Source organism: Diceros bicornis, chromosome 21 (assembly GCF_020826845.1).
Source record: "Diceros bicornis minor isolate mBicDic1 chromosome 21, mDicBic1.mat.cur, whole genome shotgun sequence".
Lineage (NCBI taxonomy): Eukaryota > Metazoa > Chordata > Mammalia > Perissodactyla > Rhinocerotidae > Diceros > Diceros bicornis.
In genome coordinates this window covers 15442101-15465454 of record NC_080760.1, presented here as the reverse complement: position 1 = coordinate 15465454, position 23354 = coordinate 15442101, and the positions used below count along the sequence as shown (strand labels likewise).

General features: G+C 43.7%; 1 protein-coding gene across 1 annotated transcript in view; it reads right to left on the bottom strand.

Annotated features, from left to right (window-relative positions):
* Window positions 1-23354, bottom strand: part of PTDSS1 (phosphatidylserine synthase 1) — a 63767-nt gene that overhangs the window by 7362 nt on the left and 33051 nt on the right. Inside the window, exons 5-10 of the mRNA XM_058564668.1 lie at window positions 22312-22470; window positions 21286-21437; window positions 18128-18269; window positions 16079-16191; window positions 12858-12923; window positions 4291-4390 (exon numbers count right to left, since the gene is read on the bottom strand). Of these exons, the coding sequence (XP_058420651.1) occupies window positions 4291-4390; window positions 12858-12923; window positions 16079-16191; window positions 18128-18269; window positions 21286-21437; window positions 22312-22470 (732 nt within the window). The remainder of the gene's footprint in view (window positions 1-4290; window positions 4391-12857; window positions 12924-16078; window positions 16192-18127; window positions 18270-21285; window positions 21438-22311; window positions 22471-23354) is intronic.

The window sequence follows — 23354 nt, the reverse complement described above, 5'->3', positions numbered from 1 at the left end:
ACCAAATGCATATCCTTTCAGTGGGCTTCTCTGATGTCCCCCAATCTCTTACTAGCACCAACAGCCACCCCAGTGGCACAAATAAGGAGCCCGAGAGTTGCCCTTAAGTCCCTTCCCGGCTGTCACAAAGGGATGCCGTCCTGCTGAGCTGAGCTCTTATACAGCTCTCAAATCCAGCCCTTTCTCTGCATCTTCAATGCCGCTGCCTTGGTTCAGCCTCAGTCATTTCTCACCTAGGACCTGGGAACACCCTCAGCCTGCACCCCTCCTCCAAGCCCTCTTCCCCTCGCGACTCTCCCAGCCTCCACACTGTTTCTCTGTGAGACGTTGTCTACCCACTGAAAACTCTTCTTTGGGTCTCTAACCACAAACACACACAGTCCTTCCTGGGCAGACATCCTCTATTCTCTCCTCCTCCAACTGGCTCTCCTCACTCTCACTCCCAAAACAGGTCGCCATCCTCCCAAGACGCTGGGCACTGGCACGGCTTTACGTCACTGTACGCGCTTCTCTCTCAGCCCGCCTGTACGTCTCCTGCTCTCTGTCTCTTGAACTCATTCCTTTATTCTCCTTGTGTTTGCCCAGTGTTCCCTACGCATCAGGCACTGTGCTAGAGCCAGGCGGGGGACAAAAGGACAATGAAAACTTATTCTGAAGAAGTGCAAAGTTGAGGAGGCAGATACAAACACCACAGATGACATTACACTGGCGTTAGAACTCATAGAAATAGGTGGTACAAAGTGTGACTGTTCCCCTGAGGAAGGAGTTATCTAGTCTGCCCTGTGGATTGGGCATATTTCATGGAGGGCGTGAATTTAAGTTTGGTCTTGGCATAAGATTCACTAGGTAGAGAGAGCAGGGAAAAGAAAAGCTTTCAGATCAGGCAAAGGCAGCACATGGGTGCAGGCAAGAGAAGTCTGGAAGGGGGACTGGTTGAGGTAACTAAGAGTAGTCTGTGCAGCCCGAGTGTAGAGCACACAGGGTGAGTGTGATGAATGGTCCAGACAATGAAGGTCCCAACACATAAGCAGGATTTCATATTTCAGCTGGTAGGTGTTGTCGGGGGGATCCTTCTTCTTTCTTGATGTTTCTTTCCATGCAGAGGGAGCTTTCCTGGTATAACACTGCTGCTTCTCCTCACCCCTCACTCCTACCCGGGGAGGAGCTGCATCTTAACTGACTGGTGAACCCGAGACAAGGTAGCTGGGCATTTCCTGTCTTTCCTCCCGGACATGGGGAGGCCTGCTTCCTGCGTCTGGAGAGCAAGCATGTCTGATTCTGGGGTTCACTACTCAGAAGCCCCTTGTTGCCATGCATCTAAAGCTGATACTGAAAAATGTAGATTCTTGGTAATAAAGATGCTATTCTGATCTCCATATCCTTCTTCCACCCTGCCTCTCTCTTAATTATTCTGAACTTGGGTGGGGAAAAATGTGTTATTAGGCCCTCTTAAGCCCCCAACAATAAGGAATGATTCTAAGCTGGGGAAAGAGATTCAGATGTGAATTCTGGAAGGTCACATTGGCAGCAGTATAGAGAATGGATCTGAAGGGCAGCCTGCAGAGAAAATGGGCATCTGGACAGCTGCAGAGGCAGTGGGAATGGAGAGGAGGATGGAGTTGGGCTACAAGGTTGAACGAATAGAGCCTGGTGACCTGCTGATTTGAAGAGCGACAGAGGGTAGGAAGCAGCCTCCTGGGTTTTTAGCTGGGGCACCTGAGGGATGGGAGAGCCATTCACTGCAATCCTTCAAAATCCTGCTCACACGTCACCTCCAGGGAGCCTTCACCCCAGCTCGCCTGGTCTCGCTCAAGTGCTCCTTTAGCTCTATGCACACACATCTTTTATAAGATTTATCACATATTAACATCAGGAGTTTGCATTTGTAATTCCCATGTGGACTTAGAGATCCTTGGAGGGGACACCCTTGGAGGAGGAGCAGGAACTCCTTAGCCAGACTATTTGGGTCTGAGCCCTGGCTCTGCCACTTACTACCTGTGTGACCTTGGGCAAGTTAGTGAACCTCCCTGTGCCTTTATTTCTTTATCCATAAAAAAGGGATAATAAAGCACCTCACCTCAAAGTGTCAAGATAAATATGTGATTCATGAGAAGTGCTTAGAACAGTGTCTGGCACATGGTAAGCATCAATAAATCTTATCACCATCTACCTGTGTGGGTCCAGCATCAGACGCAGCTTTGATGAGTGCTCAGCAAATGTTTTGTGAATGAATGACGGACTTAGAAGGGACCATGCTAAGTGAAGGAGAGCTTGATGGGAGCACAAGAAGTGGTTCAGACCTTCAATAAAGTTAATCACACAGACACAAAGGCAAATGCAAAATCCCAACATGAGGCGGCATGTGCTAAGTGTCAAAGCAGTAAAACACAGAGAAAGTCTCTAAAACTTAAAGAGAGACTGGAGGGGTCCTTGTAGACTGGATGACCAGAGAGGGCTTCTTGGACGCAGCCTTGGGAAGACCTTTCTGGCCGCTGATGCCCCAGGGGGAGCTGTGCGCAGGCGGCTGGGGGGCCTGTGGGGGACTGTCGTGAGAAGGGCATCCAGCCAGGTTCCCGGAGTCCTGCCTGCCTCAACCTCTCCGTGGTCACTGTGGCTCTCTGGTACCAGTTGAGGGCTGCACCCACCTCTGCCCACCACAGGAGGTCACACTACAATTCACAGACCCACGGTGCACACACCAGAGAGAAATCTGAGAAGCACATGGATAAAATCTCCAGGCGCATCTGACACACTCCTCTAACAGATCCTCACATCTCATCTCACTGGGACAGAAAAAATACATTCGAGCATTAATTCTGGAGTTTAAGTACGAAGGAGATCATTATTTCCTTTTATTGTTCAAGATGAAACAGCACAGAACAGGCTCGAGGTGCCCTGGCACAGTTAGGAATCCTAAAAAGTAACCCTAAAAATAGACACCGTGAAAGGCAATAAGAAACACTTTAAAAATACAAAGTTTAGTCTTGCCAAAAGAAAAAAAATATTAGATCTGAATCTGATTAAGCCTTTAGATCCACCCACCAATTTACAGAAAATACAGAGGACAAAGAAATCGGTTAAATCCCAGCACAGGATGAGATCAGTAAAATCCAGACTGTGGGAAAATCTACAGGACAAAAGAGCTGGTTTCTTCAATAAATAAATCGCAAAGGAGAGAGAGCTGGAGATAGAGGGAAAACTACAGATTAAAAGAGACTTAAAAGGCAAGCCACAATAGCAATGAGTAGATGTTAATTCAAATAAACTGTCAAAAAGTACAAAATTTAAGAAAAGTATTAACAATTTGACACTGATTAGAGATTTGATAGTATGAAGGAATTATCGTTCATTCTTTTTCAGATGTGATAATGGTTCGGTGGTTGCATTAAATAAAAAACCATTCTTATCTTCTTTTACAGGTACATCCTGAAATATTAAAGGTGGCTGCTTCAAAATAGTTCAAGGTGGAGATAGTGAGCGGGGAATACAGGGAAACAAGACTGGCCGTGGGTTGATAATGGTTGAAACTGGATAATGGATACATGAGGGGTCATCTATTCTTACTTCCAAATATGTTTGAAATTTCCTGTGATTATAAAGAAAGCCGAAGTTAATTTTGTGGACTCAGTAACTGAAAGTGAACAATCTTGAGCTTAAATGTAAAATATGACTTTTCTCCAAAGGAATAATACAATTAAAGAAAGCAGGGCAGTCATAGAATGTTCAAGCTAGGTAAGATCTTACTTCATTTTAGAGATGAGGGAAAAGCCCCAGGACCTGGAGCTGGAGGCCCCGGGCTCTGCCCTTCAGAGAGGAAGCTCGTCCTCCACAGGCCTGCCCTATAAAGTCGGGCCTGGGGGGCAGAAGCTGCATGGTCTACTACCTTCAAAAACACCTCGCATGGCCTACAAACCATAGTCCGTCATTTTGTACGTAAACCCACGTACAGGAATTTGTATGTTACAGGGCACTGTAATTGTCCTTGTCCCTTCGTGGCAGGCCTGAAATTCTTAGCACATGCGGACAAATTCCCATAAGTGAAATAAACGCAGGCCTGGTGCACGTGCTGAAGGCATTTGTCCAGAACCTGCCAGGGTGACCCGCTCTGGACACCGTGTGGTCCTGTGTCTATTCTTGGACTTCGCACAGGTGGCCGAGCTCTGGTCATTACAAGCAGAACATCCTTCTATGAATTCTAAGGAACTGTGTGCACGAGAGAGGTTTTTTTTTTCCTTAAGAGATACCATGGGAGCTTAGCTAATATTTTTGGGTTATAAAGCAATGACTTACCACACAAAGAAGCCAAAGCACAACATAGAGTATTTGGGTCTTAGAGAAGAGATCTTGTCCAAATTTTATGCAGACAATAGCTTCCAGGAAACCAATGACCCTAGTTAGACAGAACAAGAGGTTAATACTAATTCATCTTTTCAGAGCATACATTACCAGAAATATGCATTATTCCATCAAAAAGTTCAACTGGTCACAATACTTCTGCCCCAAACACTGGTAGCAGGTCCCCTAGCAAATGACATTGTTCTAGCCCACTGCACTTTCTTCAGAAATACTATATATATTTTTTAGATTTAATAAAAAGTTTATTGTTACTCCTCTTCTTTTTTTAAGACTTTATTTTTTAAGGTAGTTTTAGGTTCACTGCAAAATTGCGGGGAAGGTACAAAGTTCCCATATGCCCCTGCCCACACATATGCACAGCCTCCCCCACTGTCAACATCCCCGCCAGATGGTACATTTGTTACAACTGATGCACCTACATTGACACATCATTATCAAAGTCCATAGTTTACCTTAGGGTTCACTCTTGGTGATGTACACGCTATGGGTTTGGACAAAGGTATGATGACATGTATCCACCATTACAGCATCATACAGAGTAGTTTCACTGCCCTAAAAACCCTCCGTGTTCCACCCTTTCATCCCTCTACCCCTCCCCAGAAATAATAAAATATTTTTTATTTCTTCTTTCCTCCCAGACCAAAATCTCAACTCACACATTTTAATAGCTGGAGGTACCTGGCATCATCTAACTCAGAGACCATTACCATCGGGGGGGGGACAGTCACCACCTCTGTTGGAACCTCTCAGGGACAGGGAACCTACTACCTTTGGAGGTGGCTTGTTCCGCTGTTCAATCTCTTCAGCTGCTGGGAAGTGTTTCCTTGTCTCAGGCTAGTATCTGCCTCCTTCTCCCCATGGGTCCTAAGTGCCCTCCGCAGTCCTACCGGGTGAGCTTGAGCCTTCCAAGTGAGTCTTTTAATAACTTGAAGGCAGTAGTTAATTCCCTCCCAGCCTTCTAAGAATTTCCAGATTCAATATCCTCCGTTTTGGCTGACAATATAAACCCTTTATCCTTTCTTGATCTGTAAGCAATTTTGCTAAATACAAAATGTTAAAAAAAAAAAAAAAACTTCACGTTTTACTCTTTAGTTAAAACGTCAAAGAACAAAAGCCACGCCTGTGCTCTACATCCTCATTTATGAAGGTAAACTCAGGCCTTTACTACAGTGCAGAGCTGGGAGGTAAGAACAGACGAGGCGACAGTGAAACAGCTGGTCATGTGATCCCAAAGACGGCCTAAGAATACTGATTTCAGACAACTCCACTTCAGCTGTTCCTTGCTCGAGATGGAATCTGGACAATCAGGGATTGGTATAGTTGCACAGACATTCTCTGAAAAGGGGAAAATGGGCCCAGAAGGCCCTGGGTCCCCCTACCCACTGGCAGACACAAAGGACACTGCCATCATCAAATGTATGGGTGGCTCTAAACAACCGAATGCCTGGAATCAGACCCACTCCATCAAAGTAGAAAATCTCCTTAATGTATCTTTAGAGAGTTTGGGGCTATCTTTTCCCCTAGCCCCAACCAAACAAGGTTTAGGAGTGGTTGGCCTCAATCTTTAAAGACCATCTCCACCCCAAAACAAAGTATGGCAGGTGTGAGAAAGCATCATTTTAGCTGAGGTACACAGGGGGCTTTTGAGTGTAAGGCTGAGTTTCATTGTAAGCCTGAAGTTGACTCTGAGCTGACGCTAGATAGCGGCTAAGCTTTGGTTATTTCCAGGCTGCACAGTGAGGGGGAGAGTGCTTGCAAGTGGACATAAAAAGGTATTTGACCTTTGGCTGGGCCTTCTTGAGGAACTACAATGGAAAGCATTAAGCCCAGGAAGTAAGTGTGCCGATCTGCCCTTATGCCACACACAACACTTGGAGTTTACCACGAGAGACTTCTGGATATTCAACTCGATTGAGTCACCTTTCAAAGCATAGTGACCAGCAGGGCTGGCCCCGTGGCTTAGTGGTTGGGTGTGCGCGCTCCACTACTGGCGGCCCGGGTTCAGATCCTGGGCGCACACCGACACACCGCTTGTCCTGCCATGCTGAGGCCACGTCCCACATACAGCAACTAGAAGGATGTGCAACTATGCCATACAACTATCTACTGGGGCTTTGGGGGGGAAAAAAAAAGGAGGAGGATTGGCAATAGATGTTAGCTCAGAGCCGGTCTTCCTCAACAAAAAGAGGAGGATTAGCATGGATGTTAGCTCAGGGCTGATCTTCCTCACACAAAAAAAAAAAAATTAAAAAAAAAAAAAAAAAAAAAAAGGCATAGTGACCAGCAGACTAAAGCTGTGTTTTTCAAACTTTTGTGATCTGAGACCCTTGGCAAGACACACACACACACACACACACACACACACACCACTGAAACAGAAGTTTCACAAAACAACTTGTCTCCTTACTCTGACATTTTTCTATTCTATTTCATTTTAAGAAAATGCTGGTCAGGACCCACTCAATTGACTTCATAATGGCCTGAAGTTTGTTCTCAAGACCAGAGCTTTTCAGTCAGCAACTTTAGGATATGATTCGTTCCTACGTGCTGAGGAACCTTAGCTAAGCCGTTGTCCATGTATGTGGCCTTCCCAGCGAGAAGGCGACCTTGGAGCAAAGATTAGGGGCGGGGGGGGGGAAGAGAGGGGAAGGGACAGAGTTGAGTCACAGAGTAACATGAGTCTGGAGGGCCACCCTAGGGCTTGGCTTTTAGTCTGAGGGAGATGGAAGCCCCTGGAGAGTTTGGAGCAAAGGGTTTCACATGAGTCAATTTACATTTTAATATGATCATTCTGGCGGCTGAAGGTTGAACTGAGAACTGATATAAGGAGGCAAGAGCAGAAGCAGGGAGGCTTCTAAGGCAGGGAGAGGACCAGGGTGGTAGCTGTGGATGTGGGAAGTGGTGGGAACTGGGAGGCAGTAAATCCAACAATCACATGGACTGTTGAGCCACCAGCCACTGCCCCCACCATTATCCTGGGCCCCCTAAGCTGAGGGAGGCCTAATAATAACATCCTTCTGGAAGGTTAACATTACTTTTGGACAAGCTCAAACGGTTGCTCATCTGGTGCTGAGGCAGGGCTTGGCACCGTGGAGCCACTGTATTGAGCCTGTCAGCTGAGACAGCACCGCCTCCTCACCCCGGGGGCTGCCTCTGCAACACCTTCCTGAACTCAGGGCAAACCGAGCTCCCTGATCTTCACCAGGCTGAGCTGGCGGCCCAGCTGCGGTGTGATGAGATTCGCCTGTGGCCACCCTTATCTCGAATTCGCAAGGCTAGAAGGCAAATAAACATTTGGGCGGCCTGACGTGCTTCTGCCTGAGGTGAGGCTGCTCTGCCGACTCAGGCCTTCTCAGCCCCCTTTCTTCAGAGCCTGCTCTTTCCAGACAGGGTAGAAATAAAGATGATGCTAATGTGGAGCCCAGGGTAAGGAGTTCCTCAGTGAATGGAACAAGAAAGTTAGCAGGGTTATTACAGAAACGTGGGGCACGGAAACTCTAGGCTCAGTGTGTCTAAGCTGGGCGTACAAGCCAACCCTGAGAAGCAGAGGAAGTTGTCAGTTTGCCAACAAAACCTGCTTGTGGAGTCTAAGGATGCCACAGCCTGACTGCATCCCACCAATACTGCCCTGTAGCTGCACAAGAATGCACTACTGCACAAGAATGTACTACTGGACACAAATGCACTACTGCACGAGAATGCACTACTGGACGAGAATGCACCACTGCACGAGAATGCACCACTGGACGAGAATCCACCACTGCACGAGAATGCACCACTGCACGAGAATGCAGTACTGGACACGAATGCACTACTGGACAAGAATACACTACTGCATAAGAATGCACTACTGGATGAGAATACACTACTGCAGAAGAATGCACTACTGGACAAGAATGTACCGCTGCACGAGAATGCACCACTGGACAAGAATGCACCACTGCACGAGAATGCACTACTAGACATGTATGCACTACTGCACAAGAATGCACTACTGGACACGAATGCACTACTGCACGAGAATGCACTGCTGGATGAGAATACACCACTGCACGAGAATGCACCACTGCATGAGAATGCACTACTGGACATGAATGCACTACTGGACACGAATGCACTACTGCACAAGAATGCACTACTGGACACGAATGCACTACTGCACAAGAATGCACTACTGGACACGAATGCACTACTGCACAAGAATGCACTACTGCACAAGAATGCTCAGGAGTCGGTGAGCCACTCTTCTGCCAGCCAGGAAGCTGATCCTCCAACAGTGGGAAAGAGATATGCATAATATGACACAACTACTATACAATCACACAGGTAGCCAGGAAGTGTTCTGGAAGTTCAGGAGTGAGGTTCCAGTTCTGATTAGGGTGAGCAAAGGTACCTTTTTGGAGGCAGTGACAGCTGAGCTGGGTCTTACCAGATAGAAAAAAATGTCAACTATGCTCCATGGAACTTTCTGACTTCCCACGAACCCCAGGGGCAGGGTGGGGACATGAGAAGAGGGACAAGAGAGTCCTGGGTGGCACACCCAGAACAGTTCTGCTCACTTGTTTTGCTGTATATTAGGGTTTAGGGCAAGATGCCATTTGAGGAAAGGGATTCAGCTGCTAAAAAAATTTTGTTAGGGCCGGCTCCGTGGCTTAGCGGTTAAGTGCGCGCGCTCTGATGCTGGCGGCCCGGGTTCGGATCCCAGGCACGCCCCAAGGCACCACTTCTCCGACCAACCCGAGGCCAAGTCCCACGTACAGCAACTAGAAGCATGTGAACCTATGACATACAACTATCTACTGGGGCTTTGGGGGGAAAAAAAATGAATAAATAAAATTTAAAAAAAAAAAAAAATTTTGTTAACTCCTGCCAGAGGTTCTAAGCAAAGGAGCAGGGAGTGGCAGAGTAAAGGATGAACGATCCTTAGGAGGATGGGATGAAAGGGAAGATTCTAGAAAAGGGAAACTGGCTTGTAAAGCTACTCTAGTAGTGTGAGCACGGAGGGTAACAGAGACGTGTGAGGAGCGGGAGGGAAGGCGAGGACAGGTGAGAGAGGCTGTGGTCAGAGGTGAACAGGAAGATGGTGGTGAGCCGGGAGCGTGGGAAGGGTCAAAGAGTCGGAGGAGACTGTCCACAGTTATCCTTTCCCCTCAGCACACCCCCTCCTCCTGGAAGGATGCTGTGCTTCACAGCTGTATCCATCCTTAAAAAAAAAAAGAGCCTGGAAGAACAATAGCACGATGACAAGAAGTGGTGGAGGGGAGAGGGAGACAGACTGGGAAGCCAGCAGAGGAAACTGAGGAGAAACAGAAAAGTAGGAGGAAAACCAGGACAGCTGGCGGAGAAGGAAGAGAAGTTTCAAGATGACAGATACCGCGGCGAAGATAGGAGAGATGAGGACAGAGAAAAGACCTGCTGGTTTGGCACTGACCCTGCAGAGAACAATTTAGCGGAGCAGCAGAGGCGGAAGCTCGTAACAGGGGCACTAGTAGGGCTGAGACAACATGTGTCGAGGAAACTAGTGGGACAAGGCCGGTGCTGACAGCCAGGCGGGATCCAGCCCTGGGCACAGTGCACTTACCCAACCCCTGAAGGACCAACCCAAGAACTTTCAGGAAGAGGAAAGTTGGCTCCCGTTAAAGCCAAAGCTTAAATGCCTTCCCTCCCCGGCCAAGTGATCAAACACCTTTTCCTTATAAACCAGGCTAATTCTCTCTGGTTGAGGCACAGAGCTCAATTATCACAAGGCTAGAGTAGGAGAAAGATGAAGATAAAGATGATAGAGAGCACACACCTGGGGAATTGTTCCCCTGGGTCTGGCCCAAATACTCCCACAGACCTGAAGTAACATAAGGTGACTTTCTAAACAGAGAAGCCAACTTTTTCACACACACTGCGTTCTCCCTGGTGGGGTTCCCATTCCCTAGCTGGATGGAGTCCTATCTCTCTCTGCTGGGCACAGCTCGTTTAAGTAGAAAAGGCCTAAAAGCTGAGATCTATGGTACAGCCGTAGGAGACCATACTGTAAGTCGGTATTCAGTTACATCAGCGAGTAATTAACACCAACTCTGTGAGGGTACAGCATTTAGACAGGACAACAGCGCCCTCTCCCGGAGAAGATGTGGAATGGTGGGAAAGAAGCCTAGGGTGGTCCTGTCTGACCTTTCCCCTCCGCCCTCCCTCTTTCCCACAGGCGAAATGCAAACGTCACTACATCGGGCGCTCCTACTCTGTTCCCTGACATCGCCACACCTTGCTAAAGTCAGAAATCCTTCCAAAATTAGTGAAAAGAAAGCTATAAAGCAGCTACTAGTTGTTAGCGGAAAATCAGACATTTAAGCGTTTGCTGTTTTGATAGGAGATGAAAAAAAGACAAAATGAGGGCAAGAGGGAGGCAGTGGGAGAGAAGGGGCAGGAGAAGGGAGGCGGTGGCCTCGGTGGGGCAGCCATCCAGAGGGAAGAGACGGGGGGGGGGGGGGGGGGGGCTCGGGCCTCCTGCTCCCCCTCCGCCCCTGCCGCGCACGCGCGCCGCGGTCTGCCGCCTGTGGTTCAGGAAGACGGACTGGGTATTGCTCAGCATGGCCCAATAGTTCTCAAGATTCATTAATCTTGATATCGCCATTCTGGGAGTTCTCAGTTCTCCACAAAGCATACTCAATAAGCCAAATGATCTCTCCTCTGCATTTTTACCTTATTTTATCACTTTTCAACAAGGTGCCACTTTCGGTAGCAGTGTTTTCTACCACTCTCTGGCCTCGTTTATCTTTGCCATTTCTCCCACCACGGGGATTATATTTTTTGGCTGCCTGATTAGAAAGAAACTTTGCTGTAACACTACCTCTTTCTGGTCCGCATCTCCTTTTCCTCAACAGGTAAACAGATACAGTTCTGTGGAAAATACATCCACCTGTAGTAGAATAGGAACTTGCCAAGGACTTGCAAATGTGAGGAGAAAAATGCATGTGGAGAGAAGATGTCAGCGGTGGAGAGGAGCTCACATGCAGGAAGATCGCCACCTTGGACAGCACTAAAAGGGAAGCCCCACCCCTCCTTTCTATGACTCAGCAATCCTGCCTTCACGCAGCCCTTGCTCAGCATATTAGAAATCTGCTAGATGTGTACATTCTCTCTCCTGCTAGATCATTAAACAGCGGAAATCGAATCCATCTTATCGCCCCTTAAGCTTAAATCACTGTGGGTAGGAAAATCAGCTTACATCACAGAATGTATGAGAAACACTGACAACGGCTCTTTGTATTCCAGGAGGGGAACCTGCCTAAATCTAACTTGAGTAACTCCTCAGAATGTGGAATGAGAGCTGGACACACCCCCCCCCCCCATACACAGAAAAATGTTTGGAAGCAATAACATTGTAATGTTAATCGCAATTATCTGTAAATGGTTGACTTCTTTGGATGATCTTTAGTTTCTTCTTTTCTGAATTGTTTATCAATACGCATGTATCCCTTTTTAATTGGAAAAAAGTTATTCTGTTTAAAAATCTGTTGAAAGTATGAATTTCTACCCTACTACAGGTTTTTGTCAAATTGTCTTTATGCTGTCACACTCAATTCAGAACCTAATTTTAGAAGCTAACTTGAATCTAAGCTACTCAGGGACTGAATCTCATGGACAGATTTGCTGGACGTCTCTGGAACTTTGGTTGCTAAACGGGATGGTAAATTGTTGATGGTGTTTAAGCACACGGACCACTTAACTGAGATACTGAAGACAGTCTCACGTTTAACATTGGGGGTTCAACTAGATAACCTGTGGTCTCTTTCAAATCATTTAAATAACAGTTAATTCAGATACAGCATGTTATCTGTAACAAGACAATAAATTGTGACCATGTGGCTATGTTTAGTTCTCTTTGGAATAATAAAATTATACCTTGGTATATAGCAAGGAGCTGTTTTGATGTGAAAGTCACATGAAGCAGGGTAAGCCTTTCCCAAGACGATGTCCCAAATTTGTCATTAAATTCAGAGGGAATTGCAACAATCCATTTTCTATCTATTTCATAAAACAAGGTGTCTGAGTTCTATGCAGGAAATATCTTTTGATTTCCTAACTTTTTTTTTTTTTGCTGAGGAAGATTCGCCCTGAGCTAACATCTGTGCCATTCTTCCTCTATTTTGTATGTGGGTTGCCGCCACAGCATGGCCGCCAACAAGTGGTGTACATCCGTACCCGGGAACTGAACCTGGGCTGCCGAAGTGGAGTGCACTGAACTTAACCACTAGGCTACATGGCCGGCCCCCTTATTTCCTAATTTTTTTAAAAAAGTAGTTTGTATACCCTCTTTCTATAATTTGCCAATTAACTATTCTAAACTTAAATCAGAAAAGAGAATGTTAAAAATGAAAGACATATAACAACAACAGCAGGCCTTCATAGGAAAATTGTACTGAAAGGAACTTAACACAGGGTCAAGAAATAACCAAAGAAATTTAGAGGCTTCAGCGGTTTTTAAACCTCCACAATGATCAATTACTCACCCAAACACCCAGCACTGTGTTCCCACGCGTTTGCACTGTGTGTCGGTGAGGTAGGCATAGTACTGTCTGAAAGAACAAAGGTGGAATTCATTGAGAGCTTCTGGGAGACTAAGAAGTCAATATAGAATTAAATCACTGTGACAGAGTGAATATAAAAAATGTCCCGCCTTGTTCCACATACTTGAGCTGCCTGGTCTAGTTCTACTCAAGGGAACAGGAAGCCAGTGCCTATTGAAACATTCCTGAAAGAGGTTAAGAGTTCGGGCTGGGTTGGAGGGAGGGGAGCATGGTTTAAAGAGCCCCATTATTGGCAAAGGCAGTTTTGATTCAAGGACCGACTCCCAAAGTCTTGAGACAAAGCAGCCCCAGGTGGCTGCTTTGGTCACTCTTACGGAAGTGATTTCTAAGCATCACCTACACTGTCATTAATTGTCTCCTCTGGCACTCTCCAGGACAAAGGTTGCTGATTGTAACGAGGCAAGAAATACACATATTTTTGGCTCTGAGAAATTGGTATAGGCTGCACCTCACTGTCAGTGAATGCCAGTGACTTTGAATGTTACTGACAAGATCAGAAAAAAGAGGCAATGACACAGAGTTGAAAGGCTGAGAGCAGTATCATCCAATAGAAATATAATATAAGCCACAAACGCAATTCTAAATTTTCCAGTAGCCACATTAAAAAAGTAAAAAGGAACAGATGATATTCATTTTAATAATATACATTATTTAACCCAATAGATTGAAAACATTATAAAGAAGTATTTTATATTGTTTTTGTACTAAGTTTCCAAAATCTGGTGTGTATTTTGCATGTATAGCACATGTCAACGGGGACCAGCCACATTTCCAGCACTCAATGGCCATGTGTGGTGAGTGGCTGTTATAGAACTGTGCACACTTAGACTCTCATAACTACCCCCGAAACTCAACCCATCCATCCCTTCTGAAGTAGCATCAGAACCAGGAGCTCATCATCTTTTTGGGGGTCACAGACCCCCAAAGACCCCCCCCTTTGAGGATTCGATGAAAGCTATGAGAAAGACATAAAAATGCACACAAAATTTTGCATAAACTTCAGGGGATTCACGGATACCTGAAGGTTATCCTCAAACTATCACCTCCTCACCCCAAAGACCCAAGGGAAGAATTCTAGTTATAAAGAACTCAGGTTTACCTCTACCTTCACATTTTCATAACTTAATTTGCTTTCACCAGGTTTTCTAGTATTCATCCCCTTACACTGCACTTTATATTAGCAGATTAAAAGAATGTTCACTCAGATATCTTCTCATAGCAGGTTCGTGTGAGAGTCTAACCGAAAAGGAAGAAAACGGAGATGTGGTGTGTGTGATTTATCCTGAAGCCCATAGCCTTCTCTCCTTTTAGGGCCTGGCATTTGCTAACTAGGGTGGCTGTTAAAACCCCATGGAGCACTTCCATCTTTCCAAGTAGCTTGTCAAAGCATCTCCTTACATAGGAGCTGCCTCAGGTGGGGGAAGAGCACAGAAAGTGGCTGATTTTTAAACAAAAAAGAATCATGTAGAAATCCATAGGGTTTGGCAAGAATTTTAAGGAGCTCTCAAAAAGTCAAAACATTGGGTTGTCAGTCTCTAGTTTTTGTTTTGAAATGTTTAACAATATCAAAATTTCATGATAAATCAGATGTGATTTGCTATTCTGTTTTATAAGAGATTTCTTTCCTCACTTACTGACTTTGTTGATTACTCCTAATTTTATGGAGACACTGCTGCTAATCTTTTTTGAAAATAATTTTGAGCCTCAAATTAAATCAAATTTTAAATGGGAGAGGAAGGCTCCAATTCACCAAGGAAAATCAGCCTTTATGAGAGAACTACTTCAGTAGACCACTGGTCTATAAAGTGTCAAAGGGCTGTCCACTTACCAACTGTTACTTTCCTGTTTGGTTTATAATAAAAACAGAGATGGAATTTGGGGCCTTAACTCCCCAAGGACTCAGCTATATCTTATTTGGTTTGTTCAGTTCAGGATCTGGGGAGATATATTTTTTCTTTTCTTTTTGTAATAATGAATGAGGACCAAAAAAAAAGGTGCTAGCTGGAATGGAAAGTCTATTTGACCAAGGAGAACTCCATTCTTCTTGGCCAGTGAGGCCCTCTGCTTGTGTGGTTCACAAGCACATTAAAAATGATGGATTAAGTTATCCTACCGCTTCTGAAAAGCTACCCTTTTAACTGCTTAGTTTATATTTGTATCAGCTGTGCAGAGATCTTCGGCGTTGCACGGGTCAACGCCAGTACTCAGCATTAGCTGTAAACCCAAATGGCATTTCTAACTAGGAAAAATGAAACAAATCAAAATGTTTCGCTGTGAGGTTCACTAGGCTCAGCCTTTGTGAGGGACAGTCTCTAAGTGACGCCTCACCTCTAGGGCCCTATGTGAATCCAGGGGAATAACGGCATGAATGTCCAAGCTTACCTCAGCAATCTTGGAGGACTACAGGAAGGATATTTTTAAAAGGAAATCAACTTACTTGGTTCTAAAAGAGCTAATAAAATCTCACTCTAAAAATAACATAATTTATGACTTCAGATCCACCACAAAAACTTTTGTATTTTTTGATAATCTCATTTAAAAAAAACCTCAGCATCACTGCTACTCATTTTTTATTTTTTAAATAGGATATTACAGGGGAAAAAAACAATAGCAGTGAAGATTGTAAAGGTTTTTTTTTTTGTGTGTGAGGAAGATCAGCCCTGAGCTAACATCCATGCTAATCCTCCTCTTTTTGCTGAGGAAGACCGGCTCTGAGCTAACATCTATTGCCAATCCTCCTCCTTTTTTTTCCCCAAAGCCCCAGTAGATAGTTGTATGTCATAGTTGCACATCCTTCTAGTTGCTGTATGTGGGATGTGGCCTCACTATAGCCAGAAAAGCGGTGCGTCGGTGCGCGCCCAGGATCCGAACCCAGGCTGCCAGTGGCGGAGCACACGCACTTAACTGCTAAGCCACGGGGCCGGCCCCTGTAAAGGTGTTTGAAGATAATGATGTGGTGCTATTTACTTCATGTTACTGAGGTCTGAGAGCAAAACATTTTCTTCATATTCTGGATATATAATTCTTTAGAATGATATTTTTATGGAATATCTGCTACTTTATGTGACTTCCCTTATGCTAAACAGGAGAATGCAAAGCAGGTTAATATGCTCAAGTAACAGTCAGACTTTGTACAGAATTACCTCACTGTGGGAGCCGTGATGCCACCAATAAAGAGAATTCGACACCAACTTAATGGATGACTGGCTTGGAACACAAAGATATGTTTCAAGAAGAAGGTATTCAACTCAGTCAGCTGAAAAGGCAGGAGGCATTAGTCAACCTGATGCTTCATGCTTAGTCATAATCCTATATTCCTTAAATGGACATTCTACAACTAAAATAATTGGTATGTTCAAAGCATTTTCAGAAAATATATGGGGTCTTCCAAGGGTTGCTATTTAAACTAGGCAAAAGCTGGTACAATATGGGCACTAACCAACTGGGATTTTAGGGGGAGGTGCTGGGGTAGTGGGAGAGGCACATGGGGGCATCAGCTATTTGTCACGTTCCCTGGTTCGTGTGACCAGCACTTGGGTCACGCGTGTGATCTGCTGGGACGGTGGGGAGAAGGAAGCTTTGAGAACAGCAGAAATCATGAGAACAAATATGTGCCATGGAACACCTAGGCAGCCTTATAGAAATTAGGCCAAGTCTAAAAGAAGTCTGACTTAAGAAAGTAAGCTCTTCAGTAACCAAAAGAAGCTTGAGATATGTCACTGAGAGATGACTGTGGACTCATCTAGCACATGCCTGGGACCGAGCAGATCCCCGACCAAAGACAGCTCTTCAGAGTGGGAGTGAAGGGTTAGTTAAGTTCCACCTACGGACAGTGGTACTGTTCCCTGAGGTTAGCATCATCATATGACGAGTCCTTGGCGGCACTGAAGAGACTGTAGCCAGGACGTGCTCGATGCCCAGAGCCTGGCTCCTGCATTTCCCCTCCAGATTAAGCGAGGGGCAGAGACTAGGAGAGGTCACTGCGCTTTGAGAACACATCATATGGACTAGCAGGTTCATTTAAATGACATAAAATGTGTTGTTTTCCCACAGCGCTGACTTCAAGGATATAAAATAAAAAACAGCCCAGTAATTAACACCATATATGGAAAGCTGATCACAGCACAATGCTCACTCCCACGGGAAAGGTGTGCTCTGTGGAATGCTGCCATTCTAGGAGCACACTGCTGTCTCTCTTGGACACATCCAAATTTCTCCTCAGTTCTTGTAATAGAAGAAAACCTACACCTTCCCTGACATTGCCCTGATAAGGTAAAACAACCCCAATCCATTTACATGCTCATTTTTATACATACTGACTTCCCCAAACCATGGTGACTATTTAACTATTCACATACACTCCTGTCTCCATAAACCTCATTTATTGAGATGGGCATTATTATTCTCCATATGTGGACAAGGACTATCTGTCTTAAAAGTGACACATGCTGATTTTTGACTTAAGTTGGGAGTATTTTGTGCACATGTGTTTAAAATATCATTTCTGATGATTCTGAAAGATGCTTCAGGCAAAAGCTAGTCTCCCAAAGTTGTGAAATAATTAACCTGCGGACAGGAGGATCAATAAAAAAGGCTGTCTCTAGAAAACAGAGATGTTTGGTAATCCTTTCCCAAAACCCATGGCTGTCTGAATTACCTCCATCATGTAATGGTCTGCTTAGAACGAGAGCTTCCCTCCACTGCCAACACCCTGTGGAGACCCAGGGATCCCAAGGGCTCCAGGGCCCCACAAGTAGCAGAGGGCTTCTTTATTTAGCTCTCTACAAATTATCCAAAGTGGTAACAGCTGAGACACAATTTTAAAGATCAAATATTGAATTTGGACTGTAAGAAGAAGTCTTGCATTTGCTCCTTTGGTCCTGAAAACGATCCTTCTAAAAAGCAATCCAACGCCTCAGTCACTGGGTGATGGATGCTACCATGAGCTTCTTGCAGGGAATTTTAATCTGATTCTAATCTGTAATTCAAAGATCCATATTTTAACATGTTTTCATGATGAAGCAAGACCTTAGGTGTAATAATATCCCTTTGTTTAACTATCTATATGTCAGCTGCAGAATATTATGTCTTCTAAAACGTCTAGCTGGTAAGCAATGTCAACTAGCATTAACTCTAAATTCCTAGATGGTTTTTATTTTGTTTTTCCTAGTTCTGGGCATCTAAAAAAATACCTGCCAGATGATCATGAAAAGGTATATTCCAGCCACTCTCTGAAATGAAGATTTGGGATCAAACCATCGAACATAGGTCCAGCTAGCAGGGGTGAACTGGAGGACAGCTCTTTTGATTTTTCCAGTGGTGGTGTGGATGTCCCTGTAAGAAGAGAACAGCTCTGGTGAGAATCCAAAGAGACAAGGAAATGGAAGAAGACAAACAAAAAACAAGAAAAAAACTGTGCATTGACTGTTTTACAACCAATGCTCAGAACAAACAGATTCCTTTCTATTTGAACTGTCCCTCCAACAACGGTCTCTCTGTCACAGGTGAAGTGTGGAGAGCAGCACACTGGACGGGGAATTTCAGTGATGACAGGCACGGCGCAGAGGTCAGGTCCCTGCAGTCAGGGGAGGCCTTAACTTGTGAACTGGTGACAAAAGACACTGAGAGGCATTAAAGAAGACACCTGGACCCAGGCTGGGAAGAACGAGAACGCCAGCAAGGACACAATTCCTACCCCTGCTGTCTCCCACGTCAGGGCACTTGAGTAAAACAGAACATGCTCCATATTCTAGAGGTCACCCACATCATTTCTTCACGCTATTTCTTCCTCAGAGAAGTGAGCAGTTGGGGATGACCAACAGTGATTTTTAACCTTTCTTGGTTTTAATCCTAGAAACCACTCAAAGATTTCACACTCCCGTGATGGAAACAAACAGTCCCATGAATTACAAATGAGAATATTTAGGCTCAGAGAGGGCAAGTGGCTGACGCAGGCTCACCTTGTAAGCCTCAGAGCTGGGGGTATATTCTAGCCCTGTGATGCCAGCACAGAAGAGCCAAAATCCAAAGTGAATAGGATTTAATAACTGGCAAAGATTCTTTAATTCAACGAAGATTTACATCAAGGACCTTTATGCCTCAGACACTGTGCTAAGTGCTGAAGACACAAGGAGGAACAAGTCAGGCCCTTTACTCTTGTGGGGGCGGGGGCGGGGAGAGTGGAAGGAAATCAAGTTTGTTCCTTCAGTCACTCACCTCAGTACCCATCAACAAGTGTGTACTGAGAAAAATCTCACAGCAAGAAGATTCGAGGCACAAGGGCAACAAAAAATAGAGACTATCCAGAAATAAACAAGAACGATGAAGGACTCGTATTAAAAAAAAATTGCAAACTTCATGGAAAGAGGTAGAGGAAGATGGGAATAAACAGAGTGCTACAGCGTGATCAAGAGAAGGAACACTTAATATGGTAAACCAGTTAATTCAACTTAATCTGTATTCATTTATACATTTATATAACTTAAAAAACATCAATGGGATTTCTGCATATTAGTTGGGTTTGTGTTTTGGTAACTTGACAAATTGATTCTCAAGTCAAATTCAAGGCATAAATGTATAAAAATAGGGAAACATTATGGCAGAGTTTAAGGAGCCAGCCTGACGTAAATTCAGACTCAACTGCTTGTTAGCTGTGTGTCCTTAGGCAATTTACTAAACCTAAGCCTCGGTCATCATCCCTAAATGAAGAGAATAATAGCGTTCACGCCTAGGATTGCTGCAAGGCTCAAGTGAGATACTGCATATAAAGCCTGCTCAGAGCAATACCTAGCACAGCTACCGCTTCCTTACGTGACACACTACCTGAAATATATTAAAAAGTGTCTTTTCAATTCAGTGGCCAAAAGAATTACAGACAAAAGGACCGGGGAAGATTGGTTAATCAATTGCAAAAACATTGTGAAATCTCCTCGCACCATATACTAAATAAACTTGAGATAGGTTAAATAAGTTACTTATAATAAAAGATTAAACCATTAAAGAACAAGAAGAAAATACAGGTTAACATTCACCTAAACAAAAAGATTAAAAGCTTTAGAAGTTTAAATGAAAAACTTACCACAAACAAAATTAAAAGGGAGATGACAAAATGGAAAATAAAGTCACATTTATGACAAAGTGTTAATACTCAATCTATAAAAAGCACCAATAGGAGGAAAAAATCTAATAGAAACAGACTAGAAATTGAATATCACACAATTTCCTGTGTGATAAAATTGAAAAACGTTTAAAAATAAAATTTAAAGAAACAGTGAAATGGATATATATACATACATATGTATATACATATATACTAATATATACATATATATGTGTATACAGGTGAGAATAGAAATTGGTGTACTCTATTTTTAAGAATTTATTTACAGAAAAAAATCAGAGATGCACACAAAGATACATGTTTAAGAATGTTCACTCTAGCTTTCTTTACAAAATCAAAAACTTTGAAACAGCTTAATAACCATAAGAGGGAACTGGTTAAACATTTTGTGATTTATCCATATGTTGGGATATGAAAAAGCCCTTTAAAATCATGTTTTAGAAGAATATTTAATGATGTGGGAAAATGCTCACATTTTGTTATATAAATAAAGTTTTAAAAACAACTACTAATTCCATTATCGCTACTGCTGTTCTTTTCCTCCTTATCAGTGGCATGGTTGCTGTGACAACCAAATTGAGGAGCAAGTTCAATGAAGCAGGATAAAGAATGACGGAGGTGTGCACTGTCCTCCATGGAGGCACAGAGCGGGGATATGCAACTTAAACTAGAGAGTTAGAGACAACCACCTGAAGAGGCGACAGGTGAGCTGAGTCAGGGAAGAAAAGGCTGTCAGCCTGGCCCATGGGAACACGGGGCAATCCAGGTAGAGAGGAGTATGTGCATGGGCTCAGAACCTCGGGTACCCTGGAGGGCATGGAGAAAGGGACCTCACCTGCCAAGCCCATGGATGTACACTTTGTCCTCAAGACCATGAGAAGCCATCACAGGGGAAGGACATGATGATTCTGATGTTCTCAAGAGGATCATTCATGCACTGGAGTGAGAAGGCTGAGAGGGGCTAACCTGGGGACAGAGGACTAATTAATCCAGCAAAGGGAGTCTGAGTGCAGGCTGAGGCATAAGGAGAAAAACGGGAAGGGGAAGGATTTGAGAAAATCATAAATGATTTAGCATTTTCTGGATGAATGCCTGATATTATTAATTTCAATTACTAACATATAATTTAATCCTTATCATCTAAGATCGTGCTAAAGTTATATGCTACTAAAGTAGTTATATATACGCTGCGAAAAACCATGACTGATGACCAGAAAGACGACGACTCACTTGAAGCTTGCCCAGTGGTAAGTCCTCATCTCTAAAAATCGGCAGACGACCATGCCCAGCCAGATGCCGCCGCCGTTGCACAGGAGGATGTCCAGAATGACTTGATCCCACCAGCACTCGGCAAAATTGGGCAGGAGATGCATGAAAAAAAGCTGGGAAACACAAGAGATGGTGGTCGTAAAAAACTGGGGTACATGCAGAAAGATAAATTTCCTTTTAATAATGCATTCTTTTAGGAAAAGTTGTTGACATTTCAGGTTGTCCTAATGTATTAAAAAACAAAACAAAGTCTGTAATCTGGTTCTTGTTTTTTATATTGTGGATGATTTGCAGATACTACTAATCCAAACAGCTCTTCTTTTTTGGACATAAGGCTTTAAAGAAATGATGGCCCCTCTTGAAAAATACTACCAATGAATTACCTTGGCTAATGGCAACATGACAAGGATCCAGGAGGGGAAAATGAGGCAAGTCTTCATACCTGGCAACAGAGCACTGGCATAATGCTAAGAATAATATAATAATTGAATAATAAATGAATTAGTTCCTCCAATTTCATTTTGCTAATAGTTTTTCAAGAATATTTCTCTTTCAATCATTAAATGAGACATTAGAGCTGAGATATTAGAGCTCTATTAGGAATCCACTTTTCAGCTACAAAACATCCTGGATGCCCTTGTCATTCCTAAACACCACAATCCTATTTGTCTCAAACTGGAAACTAGTTAGTGGGTAAACCTACCTATTTACTTATAAGCAGATCTCCTCATTACCATTTATTTGTCTCACTTGGGATTTTAACTTCATTCTTTAGCTTTATTTCATTTGTTTCTTTTTAAAATTTGTGACATAGAGGCACGCTTTAAGTTAACAAGGAGGTTTTTTTTCAATACAGTTTAAATACAGTTCTGTACCACAGAGGCTGGAGAATGTGTTACTCGACTAGTAAAGGACAGACTATCTTCTTCCTACATGTAAACTATTCACACTGTAGAGTCTAGATAACTGCCCACACCTCCTTCTCACCTCAGTTAGCTCCCAAGTAATGCTGATTGTCCAGCAGAGACCATAACTACGGATCAACAAGGCCTTCATGGCCCAGCCCCAGAAATGTCCAAACGCAAATATATCAAAATGACTGATAATCCTCTCCCAGGTAATAACGTGGCAGTTCACAGCATACTCCTGTTGAAAATAAAAAGGGAATAATTACTGATACTCTAGAAATCAACCCGCTTCCAGGATTCTGACAATAGACAAAAAGAACTGATATAATCTTGACAACTAATACATATCCTGCCCAATAAAAAAAAGTTTTAGTGGCTGGCCTGGTGGTGTAGCGGTTAAGTGCGCGTGCTCCACTTCGGTGGCCAGAGGGTTCGCAGGTTCGGATCCCGGGCGCGCACCGACGCACAGCTTGTCAAGCCATGCTGTGACGGCGTCCCATATAAAGTAGAGGAAGATGGGCACGGATGTTAGCCCAGAGCCAATCTTCCTCAGCAAAAAGAGGAGGATTTGCATTGGATGTTAGCTCAGGGATGATTTTCCTCACAAAAAAAAAAAAATGGTTTTAGTAACTGGAGATTCTTGAGAAAAAATGGACAAGTACTAGAGTTTATAAATCAGAATTGCTTTGCTCTGAATTGCAACAGCTGGGTTCAAATTGAAAGCAAAGTAATTTTACCAAGGCTTAACACAACTGAAAGCTGTAACGCATAGCCCACGTCATCTGACCATAGGGCAAGTGTGTTAAAGCTAATAACAAAAGCATAAACAGAATCCCAATAAATAAGAATAAATAGAATCCCAATAGGTTTGGAAATTTAAAAACACATCTCTAAATATCAAGAAGTAAAGAAGAAATTGTAACAGAAATTTAAAATATATTCAGTCTTAAATGATAATGAAAATACTATATATCAAAATTGATGGGGCGTAGGTAAGCAGAACCTAGAGGGAAATGAAAAGCTTTAAATGCTTACATTAGAAAAGAAGAAAAGCTGAAGCATCAAATTTCAGAAATCAGAAATAAAAAACAGAATTATCCTCCATCCAAAAATGTATCAAAT